Consider the following 12205-nt stretch of genomic DNA (forward strand, 5'->3'; position numbering starts at 1 on the left):
AACATTATTACAATTACTAGTAATTATTATTATAAAATTCGCCGACATGAAATACGGCGAAATAGTTTGGGACACTGACATCTACAAAAAGATGTATGCTTGTCCACAGCGCGCATGCACAAAATACTCCCTGAGGTCATGGTACTCCATGCCCATTATAAGCTCAATGGAGTCTCTCCTCTGGTTCTACCAAAGTGAGCACATCGTTCCGAAGGTTCTGCGAATTCAGGAATCTTACGAATCTTGAATCTTTTCCTTTCCTTTCTTAAAAAAAAGAAGAGTTTAAAAAGCCAGGGGAAAAAACACTTCTATTCTAAAGCATTTTGAAGCGAAATTTGATATCTTTGTTTAATGAGAAACAAATTAAATAGTATACGAATGCAAAGAACTCAGGGAAAAGATGTGCTTGTTGAGGTGAGTTGTGTGCATTCATTAATTTCCCGGCGTTTGAAGCATACTTGTCTGTGTCGTCCCTAATTGTTGGTCTGCCTCGGCCAAATCTCGTTGTTTAAATAGTATAGTTCACTTTCGGGAGCAAACCTACCAGTATACTTCTTCTTAAATGTAATTTAGTTAACATGTTGTTCATCGACTAAACTCTTGAGCCAGAATTCTTTCCGCGAAACTAAGAAACAATCGAAAGCAAAACCACGTTGCTTTAGACTTGTAATGCGAGCTCCTGCTTGAACCTTTTCAGTGGTGGTGGTCGTGGTGGTGGTGGTGGTGGTGGTGGTGGTGGTGGTGAAGATGAAAAACTGCGCGCCGTGGTTGGCCACGCTGAAAGCAGGTTGCGTCACGACTAAGACGCAGAAAACTACACTTCCCTACACCATAGGCGTTATATAAGCCACGTTTCCTTTAGGAAGGCGACCAGTAGGCGTCTTCGCTCGCCAGGTGAGTTGCCACCAAAGATGATGTCAGATGTAGAGCTGATGGGGTCAGGATTGAGCAGCTGTCTGCGTGCTTCCTTGTAGGTGGCACATTGTACCCCTATGTCGCCCCTATTTCCTATGTTCGTGTACCCCTGTGTCGCCAGTGCTCCACAAATTCGGAAACCATAAGCCACATCCTGCTTGAACTCTTTCAGTGGTGGTGTGGTGTTGGTAAAAGGGTTCGCCGCTGTCGGCTTCACAGAGAACTCTTTCAGTCCAGGGCAATGTAAACAAACACGAAACGAGAAAATACCCAGCGACCAATCAGGCTTTCGGTGGACTCCGGAGGCGCCAATTTTAAAAAGAAACAAACAAACGTGGTTGGTGGATTCGAAAGATTCAATTCGCCGGTTTGGGCACTGGGATTCGGATACCCGAATCCCGAATCCCTGCCTAGGATTCGAGGGGTCGCGGATACGGTTGGCCCATCCCTAATATTGAGCAGTATCACTTTCGTTCAAATCGTTCGCAGAACAACGAAATGATTGCAGCCGCAGTGTCTGTTTTCGTTATCCCTATAGTCTCGGGGTTTTACTGTCATGGATTGTTTGAAGAATTCGCGATTGAAAAACTGGAATCACCTACATCAGCAGGACATCAAATGGGACATGTTTTCTGTCTTTATTTGAGTATTGTTACTTGTCGACCTCGGGGAGGCAGAAAAAAAAAAAAGGAAAATGAAACATAACAGGAGAAAGGTCAGCCATGCAGCACACCGGCTTGCTATTCCCTAAACAAATAAATAAATAAAACATAACAAATAAATATATAAACAAATAAGTAAAAACAAAACAAAATAAAAATAAATGAAAAAGAAACCCGGTACACAGGGAGCTCAGGAGAGGCCCGTATCGCATCGAGGGCTATTTTGTACTGTCCCGGCCCATTCAACGACATAGCAAACCAGAAATATTACAAATAAATTAATAAATAAAAATTACAGGACTGTTTCGACTCGTGTGACGTGAAATTCAGCGTCTCTGTGTGCGGTGAAATGAGGCCGGATGAAAATGTGTAGAGAAATTTATTTAAGCGTGTGATGAGTATTGATTTGTGGTCGCTGAAATGGTTGCCGAGGTCAGTGGTGTCCTGAACAAGGGGGCTGTTCTGGAACACCAAGTCTACAATGTGCATGAGCCATGTCTAGTTGTGGGTTGGCGGATGTCGGTGCACAATGTAAGGTCGAGTGGTTTGGACATATCAGTTAGGAAAGTGGTGTTCTTGGCCAGTGAAACGTCCACTTTGAAGTCTCCGAGGACGAGAAGCTTGTGCGCGCGGTAGGGCAAGAGTACATACACAATAAAGCGCCGTGTAACATATCTCACGCCATCGGCAAATTTTGCTGACGTACTTTGGTTTTTATCTCACTTTCCATCTATGGCGGTTGTAAACTGGCGTGAGTCTCCTCCTTATTATACCCAGCGCTGTGCGCACATGCGATGTGAATTTTATGCGGACATGCGAATGCCAAGGACGCCGACGCGATCTCGGGAATTCTCCACTATATCACCAAAAAATAAAATAAGTAAAAGGCAAGGCCCCCGATAACTTATTTGTGTTCTACTGCGGCGTGTTCTGTAACAAACAAAATGATCTCTCGCGAAAGAAAGACGAGCCCACCTGCAGCGCACGCGCGAGGCCTTTCAAAACCCTCCACTCCTTGAAAGAGCGTGTAAGAGAACGAGAGGAGAGGGTACTTCGTGACATCAGCAGTCCCTCTGGCAGGCTGATCATGTGACCCGTGGCGTAATCAGCGCAGCAGAAGCGGGTATAAGCGCGTGTGTTAAGAAAGAACGAAAGAAAGAAAGAAAGGAAGGAAGGAAGGAAGGAGTGCACGGGGAGCTACTGACGTCACGGGAGCAGATTTATTCCAAGGTTGCTTTCTCCGAGTGCTTTTGTAAGTCTGCTTGCGCTTTGCATGGTGGCTCCTAACGAAACTGTGTTTGGAGACACGTTAAATATCCCGTCCAGCGAGCAGGGAGACATACCCAAGCCGGACATAACGCGAACCCGAGCAGAATTCGGACAAAAAGTGCTGCTGTCGTTGGAATGGCAGCTGCCGTAACACAGTTGAAGCTAGAAGAGCAAAGTGGTAACCGCTTCACATCCGACCGCGAACTTCCTATCGATCTCTTCTCACCACTTTGCCTAATTCACCGAATTGTGTACCTTTTTTTTTTTTTTTTTTCTAGGACGGTACGCGCGCCACCTCAAAAATATACGCCATGCGTTAACACCATCCCCGCAGCCTGCATACAAGATTAAGCCTAATAAATATTTCACGACCCCCAAAGGCACATAAGCGGTTTCCGCAGCGCAGATATACGTTCCGGTGGGGAAAAAGAAGTTAGACACTTTCGCTGTTGCGCGCACACGCACGTGCGCCGACTCTCAATGACATGACTTCAAGGAACGATTCCGTTTTGTTCTATTCCGCGATAGGACGAAAAGCAACCGCGGCCGAAAGCTTCGCATGCGACAACGTGCACGTTGCCTAAATGGTGCTATACGGTGGTTCTCGCAGACACAGGTTGTGCGTACAAATGTCTTCATCCCGAATGGAACATTGAAAGTTTCCCAAACTCTCCTTATTTTACGCTTTCCTCGTCTTTCCTCCCAGGAGGAGTGACAATGCGGTAGGGCCTCCCATTGGTCTTTGCAAGGCATGCCCTGCGATGATTGGCCATTGTATTCGCACCGGCGTCTAGCGGCTATTAAGAGGAATATTCAGGAAGGTAAGGATATTAAGGATTAAGGATATTAAGGATTATGACTATTAGGAAGGATTAAGGCTATTAGGAAGGATAGCGGCTGTAAGGGAAGGGAACCAACGATTTCTTTCGTGCTTAAATCATGAAGGACGCGACAGATGAAGCCAGTTTCTTTTGTATTGCTTCCACGGTAACGACATCTTTTATTCCGCCAGAAGGAATTTTTGTGCGTTAGTACCTTTTGGTATCGCCTTAATCCACAGGCTAACAAATGTGACGACGTATATAAACCCAATCGATCAATCAATACAAGTCGAGTCGATCACGTATAAAGTGACGCTTTGTGCCTGCTTCCAGTCGCTCCTCTGAAATAAATTAATATGATGTATCGATCTACATCGGAGTTTTCCCCGTGTACATCTCGCGGTATATTGCACTATTTAGGAACATTTACCTGCTAGTTTCGCCATTTACAAAAAAAAAAGAAAAAAGAAAAAAGTAGCAAAAGAGAAAAAGAAGGATAAAGGAAGAGAGCAGAAAAAGGAGCTGCAAAGTACGCTAAAAGAAGAAAAATATAATTTCGTGCTTGTACTTGCTGATCTGAAATGCCAGCGGCGGGACAATCGCAATTCCAGCGAAGCCGTGGCCACCTGGCGGCGATTTCGAAAAGCTGCGAGTGGAGCGCGCGTCCAGACAGGGAATCGGTACGGCAGTACACGTTTTTCTTACTTGTGGACGGAATGCCGGAAAGAACGTATGTATAGAAATCGAAAAGAGAAGTGTTGCACTACGAATTGCTTATTCAGCCTGTTGGAAATACCCAACGCTCAGGAAGAACGGTACGGAAGCCCCATGTGTCGACCCATCGCACGAGTCTCCTGATCAACTCTGTCACCAGGATATTATCTTAATATTACGCTTAGTAATACAGAACGAAGGACCGGAATTTCTTTGTCGTGTCGACATGTACGCATTTTCAGACCTCAGGCAAAGTCAATAATATCATCGTACTAATGCGGCGTAGCCGATAGCATCCACTATGGATGATCTGTTGGGAAACAGCTTCTGTTTGGTGCCGCACACGTATCAACGAATGACTCGGAAACATAAAAATACCACACCAAGTTGTATGCGACTACCAAACGAATACTTCACTTTGCCAGAGCATCTCTTGCAGCGCTCAGAGGTTCGCCACAGAGCATACATGGTTGCGGATGTACGGTGTCAAGGTCAAAGTGTACGGTCAACAAAAGGTGTCAGATATAGGCATGTGTGCCAAGGGTTTTCAAATTAAGTATTATTCACGTATACCTTTGACATACAGTCACAGAGTTCTGCAAACATCAGTGTAGTAGCTAACATCACATGAGCACGTTTTGTCATCACCACACCAAACAGAGAAGTGTTCTCTCGAGCTCTTGCAAATGCCCATGTGAACGTTAACTTGTGCATCACATTTTTTTGTCATTACTTGTGTCTCAAAGTTCCGAAAAAAGGTATCTAATTGCTAGAAACACTACACTTCCAACGCAGCTGTTGTTCCCTTGCACCGCTCACATGTAAATACTACGGGACTATCGGAGGAGAAACTCAAACATGGTTGCTTGCACACAACTAATCCATATCCCGAAACAAATGCTATGTCTTGGAAACTGATCCCTGCTTTGCCGTCTTAGATTCTAAAATGCCACCTTTGTTCGCTCGACTGCCGACGTTTGTAAACAAACTCCGACGACGGAAACTTTCTGCCTACTTCTCTTAGTTGAACTGCACAGATATGAGAGGACCAGAAGACAAAATTAATTCAGTTTTCATGAAACATGTCAATTTGTGGTATAGTCAATGTCAATAGCTATGCGCTGCGTTGAAGCCGCCGTTTCGTTTCCCTCTCCTAGACGCACTACCAAAGGTGGATTTCAGGGTGGAGTTCGAACCCTCGAAACCCCCTTGTAGCTACGCCCACTGATGGGCGAGCATGTATTTACGCACGTCCCCAGGAATGCCGTGTGTAGAGTTGTCGACATTCGGTATTATACTTGGACAGTTCGAAAGCTCTGGTGTTGTGTTCGATGTCCGAGTGATAGCGTGATCCGAACGCAAAATATTTGGAACCAGGCATGACGGAACAAAACTAAAAGCAAGATATGGCGATAGCGCCCTGTCGCACACCGTCGTTAAACTTCGAGAAATACGTAAAATGAACGCACAAAGGCAAGAGAACACGAAGGTACTGCTTGCGACACACTTGTCTGAAATCGAATATACCCAGGCCAAATATCCAGGTGTCGCAAAATTGCTTCTTCCGACGAGTAGTCTCGTACGGCGTACTGCCCACCATCAAACACAATAATGGGTACAGCTCATTCAGGGGCGGCCAATCCAATACGGGATCATCCTCTGAATGAAGACTGCAGACAAGTCTGTCGCGAGCAGTACATCAGATAACATTTGAGTCGGCTGGTCGCATTCTCCTTGCCCACCTCATAAGAACACGATCAAGTTCCATTCTTACAACTCTCATAATACAGCTAGAAGCCAAAGTGGGGGACAGGAATATATTCTCAACTGAGCCGCTATTATAGGTACGGTAGTCCTAACGTGAGTGAGTAAAAAATAAAAAAGGAAAATGAAAGGAAAAATTTGGCACCACTACGTGGAAGCCGGCTACTCCATACCACGTAGACAACTCAGAAAACATACTAATAGCCACACAAAGCCAGAACAGTGAAAAAAGAAGAGAACAGTAATGGAAACAAAGACACAAAAGTTTTGACTTTTGTAGTCCTAACGTGTTGCGAATGGTATCCCTTAGAATCCAAGAGAGCCGTTCTCGTATGTCGCGTATACAAGGTTTACACGGTACAACACCCCTTCCTTATGGAATAAAATCCAATCCAATACCCCTGTAACAAGGGTAGTCTTCAATGATCGTTGAAACCCATGGCCAATGAACATGCGCGTAGCGCCTCCTAGCGTGTAACGTGTCAACCCGTCAGGGAGCGTTGGGTCCAATGCTGTCTGAGAAGTTCACACGTTACACGATTGGTGGCGCTACGCTCATGCTCAAACGCAGTAATGTGTTTTAAGAGGGAGTCTGGCCATTATGAGGAGCCTAAAAAAGAGGCGCGACCTGTCAAGCAAACCTGAGCGCATCTCACTGGTTGCTGTTTTCAATGATGGGGCCGCCATGACACCAAAATTTCCCCAACATGGACGTGTTGAGGAACAACGAACCGAAGATTTTGTGTGACAATTTTTGTTATACCCTCATGTACCTATTCTGCAAGACCAGCCTCAACTTTCGCTCCACCATCGTTATTTACGCGAAAATGAGTCGTTTCTGCGCTGACGTTAAGCCTTATGAGGACCGCGATCTTAAGAAAATATCAGGAAAGACGCTGCTGATGCGTAAAATTTTGCACGTTTCTGTTGAACCTTATTCACTACCAGTCCTAAACCAGTCCTGAAGGCGTCAAGGCGAGGGGTGGTGTTGATAAAGGTGGCAGCAAAATCCATAGGTTTGTTATGTCGATAGGGTTGTCGGTTTCAATCCAAACCAATCCAGTTCCCCCAATATGGTGGCGCCCAGTAAATAACGGCGAAGTATAACTTTACATAGTCTGTAATAATACTGAACCGTATTTCGACCGGTGGTTGGCCATATACCTCAGAAAGTGGGTAGAGCTCCAGGTATGGACAGGACAGGTCCCCTTTTTATACGCGGCTCTGGTTCAATGGCAATTCGTTTCAATGATCATTGAACGTGTGACAAGTGGTTTTAGCATAATGAAGCTTATGATGATTCTTCCATGACGAGAACAGTGTTCACATGCGCTATACATTCGTGACAATCGTGGTGATCACAGCCGTTTATTAAGAGAGTTTGGCCATTGGGAGGAGCCTGTCTCAAAACGCGCCATATGACGTCACACAATAGGTGGCGCCAAGGTCAGTGGCACCATTTTGGATCAGAGCTATCGCCTCGAAATATCCCATCCCCGCCATTTCGGCGTGCAGCCTTTAAATCCTCCGCGCTGCCGCGGCTCGCCTTTCATCCTGACAAAGTGGGCGGAGCGACGACGGCTCTGATGTCACAGCGGCTCCCCAACTCCAGGCGGCAAAACAGAACGGCCAAACTCTCCTCATCAACGGCTCTGGTGACGATAATGCTGAGGCAACCCCTACCACACTGGCGTAGCATCTCACCTGTGGGACGCGGCGGTTTGAGTACCCCGATGCTGTGGTAAGGAGGGACCTCATAGGGCGAAGCTTGCGTTGGCACGTAGCGGGTGGAGGGACGCATTGTCGATGACGTCAGAGGCGCTGCTGTTGTCGATGTGTTCGACGTACGGACATCCCCCAACATGGCGGCCTTAGGACCGTCGCTTTCCGCCACCCTTCCCTACATCTGCCGTCTGGCTGCGACCATCTTCTCATAATGCCCCCAGCACCGTTCACAGACCACAGCCAAACAACGTTCACACCGCGTTCGATTCGATCACGGTCGCACCGTGATCCCAAGCTTCTGCAGAACAAATTCTTTCTCAGAAGCTTACGCGAATGTCAGTGTGCGAAGGGGTGTAGTCCATATGAACACCATGCTGACACAAACAGATGTATGCGATGTAATTATTGTTGTTCCCCCTTATTCCACGAAGCACTATAGTCTCTTATGGGCTTGCTAAATTTGTTACATTTTATGTGATATGATGGATGCAAAACGAAAACGTGATAATAACTCGAATAGGCTTTGAAGAGGGGTGCTGTGCTTCTGCAAGGTAGAGAAAGAGAGAGAGAGAGAGTTCGGTACGTTCAAATATTCTACGTAACCTTTCCGAGAGATGATCGTACACTAATCGGCAGTGTAGACGATGACAACAATTCTACAGCGTGCTAATAATCGTACTTTGACACGCAGTCGCTAATGGCACCCTGCTGAAAGTGCTGTGAGAGTTCAGCCAAGCGACGAGCTAGCTATATAGCAGTATGATGCTAACAGCGCGGAAGGCGTGAACTGAACTTTCCGCACAACGATGGGAACCAGACGACGATTATCTGTAGCGGATGTGAGGTCAGCTGCCTTCGTAGCACCCACTACCGTTGCACTTCCACAGTAGTCATCCGCGAGGGCACGCTGTTTGGCCGCCATCTTTGACATGGTGGCCCAGCTGATCAGGAGATTGGCAGTGTTTCGATGTCTTCAGAGGACCGCCACTGCTGGAAAGAGATTAAGAAAACACATTTGAAGAAAAAGAAACAGAAGCTGAATGATACGCGGCAAGTCTATAGAGGTCTATAGATGGAAAACGGCTGCTGTGGCGCCACATAAAAATATGTTCAATAGTAGCTTCTTAAAGTACTACAAGGGGATCCATATCGAGATCCAACTAAGATGCACCGAATTTTTCGATAAGACAGGGCGCTCTACGTGAATGTAACCGACTGTCTACTATTAGCCATCGTGTATCGTCTCAGCCTCGGCGTGGAAAGCTATCATCCTAACCACTATGCCACAGGAGCTGGCAGCCAATACGTTGTTGTGCTGCTTGGATTGGGACACCTTGCTTGCACGGTGTGCTGTCTCATGTGCCATGTTTTGCAACTAGGAAAGGACTTCCAAACGCGTACGTGCACCACGATGCTGGTGACTATGAACATTTTTCACAAAGGCTTATGCGCATGCGCATGACATTGAGGCGCCGGAGAGGGTTATCTCCGTCTTCAATAGATGATGGGGACTAGAGTCACTAAGTAGGTTTCGCTTCAGAGTGTCGACACTGACGTTCAAGTGAGAGCAGGAGCGCCATCTTGTTTCCGCACCACACCGGTATCGTCCCCATTTCAGGATCAAAGACGGCTACCATAATGGTCCCTGTGTGTGAGAGAAGCGTGTATGATAATCCATGAGCTGTCCACCAGATCGTCCTGAAGGCTTCTTTGTTATCATTAAACATATCCCCCCGTCCTGAAGGCATCAAGGCGAGCTCAAGGCAGTTTCCTGGAGAGCAGCCATCTTGCTTGACGTCACCTGGTTGCCATTACAGCACTGTGGGGGCGTCATGACCGCTCCCACTGATATGTGCTGCAACCAATACCGCAGTTCCGTCGAGAGGAGCCTGACGTCACCCGGTCGCCATTACAGCACTGTGGGTGCGTAATGGCCGCGCCCGATGATATTGCGCCGAAACCACCGTATTGCTGCTTGTAATCGAAAGGAACATTTCACCGGCGCACGATAGATGGCATCGTTGGATAACGGGCGCCAGAGCCGTGTATGCCAAAGGGAGTCTGGCCATTAATGGAACATGCCTATACCTGGAGCTCCACCCACTTTTTGAGCTCTCTGGCCAATCACGAGCCAAAATACAGTTCGCTATTAACCCCAGGCTATCCAAGCTATATATTACCTGTATTAACTGGGTGCCGACATTTTCGGGAAACTGGATTGGATTAGATTGAATAGGATATTCCCTGACAACCTAGCAACATAATGGATTTTGCGTCCACTTTTAACGGCGCCATCTGGATGGTGAGGGGCACGCCGGGAAGACGCAGAATAGCAGAAGGCAGAAGTAGCAAAAGCAGAAGTGCTTGCTAGCAGAACTGATTGGCCGGCAGAACCGCTAGTTGGAACAGACTGCCGGTATTATACGTATTTTAACTATGAAACATAACAAGACTGAACCAAGAACGGGCAAAGGTGTGTATATGAATAAAAGTATGTCATAAAATGAAAATTTTTGGCCATTTGTAGCGTTTTTCTCGCTATTTGCCTGTGATCGCTGCCGTTATTAGGCCTAACAAGGACGACGAAACATATTATTTTCAGGTAAACATCGACACTGGAGCGTAATTTAAAGGTGATTTGCAAGATAATTGCAACAGAATGTACACTTACGGAATAAAATTGACGTAATTTGTGAAAAAAAATTGTCATGAAATCCTCGCTTCGCCGTTCCAAGCTACGCCGCCATTTTCGGGAAAATTTTGGTGTCATGGCGGCCCGCATAGAAAACAGCAGCCAATGAAAAACGCTCAATTTGATTGACAGGTCGAGCCCCTTTTTTAGGCTCCTCCTAATGGCCAGACTCCCTTTGGCATACACGGCACTGACGGGCGCAGTGCGCGTGTGCATGGGTAGCGTGGCGCGGAAACAAGATGGCGCATGCTCGCTCTTGGAACTCGGTGTCGATACTCTGGAGCGTAGCTTATTTAGTGACTCTAGGACGACAGAAGTGGGGTTCAGTGGGGAGACCACACGAACGGCGCGAGCTCATAGGTCCCATTCCGGACCAGTTTTGGTCCTTTGTACTACCCACGTGGATTTGTTTTGACGCGATTCGAGCGCGGTTCGCTGGAAAGCCACTAGGATACGACGCGTATGTGAGAAAGGTCCATTCTGACGGAAGTGCTAAGACACAATTTGCGATGGCTGCAGTTATAGCTAAGACTGCGAAAGTTGTTGAGTCCATACGGGTCCCGGTAAATGTTAGTTAAACGATACAAGCTCTCACAGAAATTGCAGAGTGTGCATAAATGACTTTTTTCCGCTGGCGGCGACCTTGTCTCGCTTCAAAAACGCAGGTGCGCTTAATGGGGGTTGAAAAAGCCAACTTGTATTATGGGACAAAGCATCAGCTGCAGACATCGCAGTAACTTGTTTTATACTTTTCAGCGTGTAACTGGGACATTTTTGAAAATACACACACACGGTGTTGGAAGAGGCGTTTGAAAAAGACCCTGGCATCCAAAACAGAATATTCCCTCTTAAAGTGGCGTTTTGCGTAGAACGCGCGGTTTTCTATCGTGCTTTATGCATACAAGTTGCTTTACACATGCCGTCATCCTCGAGGGACGTTAAAAACGGGCTGCCGTGTGATGAGCTTTCATCGCAAGTTTAAAGAACCATCAGGCAGCAAAAGCATTCCACAGAGCGACCGCCGTGGTGTCGCTCATGATCTCAGTTGTCTCGCGACGTAACTCAACTTCAATTCAACTCAATTCAATCTTTGTTTTCCTTTCGGTTGGAAAGGGAAGCAAAAAGCCGAGTAGACTTGACGATAAGGCTTCCCTCCCAATGTACACTGCACAGCATTCTCTACGGTGTCAAACGGACACCGAAAAGGCGTGTTCTATGAGACAAGAAAAGGGACAAACAATTCTCCTCACCCAGCTCCCCGCAGCTTGGTGCCCGGTTCCCTAACGCCGGTTAACTTTGAACAGAGATCAAGGGTTGCAATTCTTGTTTACAAAAGTAAGTCGGTGACGTAATGAACGTTTCAGTGACAATAACTCCCATTAGTGAAGCAGAGTTAAGCGTGAAATTCACGTAGAAGGACCGTTGATCTCGGTTGCAATTTTAATCGGCGTTGGTGAACCCGGGCCTAGCTTAATCGTAGCTCAGTTGAACCGTAATTGTTCCTCCCTCCATGCATGTTCCAAAAGCGGTTTCCTCGGTTGCAAGCTGGCTCGACAGCGCGCTGTTCTCCGGCGGAGAAGGGGGAAATTGGCGTCCCGTTGCCAGGCGACGCAGCCGCGCCGGATCCAAGATGGCGGTCTCGC

The 12205-nt window shown here is 46.9% G+C and overlaps 2 protein-coding genes across 5 annotated transcripts in view; one reads left to right on the forward strand and one right to left on the reverse strand.

Annotated features, from left to right (window-relative positions):
• LOC135368375 (uncharacterized) overlaps positions 1-12205 on the reverse strand; it is a 240734-nt gene that overhangs the window by 11582 nt on the left and 216947 nt on the right. For all 4 annotated transcript variants that reach the window (XM_064601589.1, XM_064601590.1, XM_064601591.1 and 1 more), the window contains one exon: positions 7850-8860. In XM_064601589.1, the coding sequence (XP_064457659.1) occupies positions 7850-8009 (160 nt within the window). In that variant the 5' untranslated portion in view covers positions 8010-8860. The remainder of the gene's footprint in view (positions 1-7849; positions 8861-12205) is intronic.
• Positions 1-12205, forward strand: part of LOC135368374 (putative phospholipase B-like 2) — a 38614-nt gene that overhangs the window by 1289 nt on the left and 25120 nt on the right. The window lies entirely within an intron of this gene.

The sequence above is a fragment of the Ornithodoros turicata genome, chromosome 9 (assembly GCF_037126465.1).
Source record: "Ornithodoros turicata isolate Travis chromosome 9, ASM3712646v1, whole genome shotgun sequence".
Taxonomy (NCBI): Eukaryota; Metazoa; Arthropoda; class Arachnida; order Ixodida; family Argasidae; genus Ornithodoros; species Ornithodoros turicata.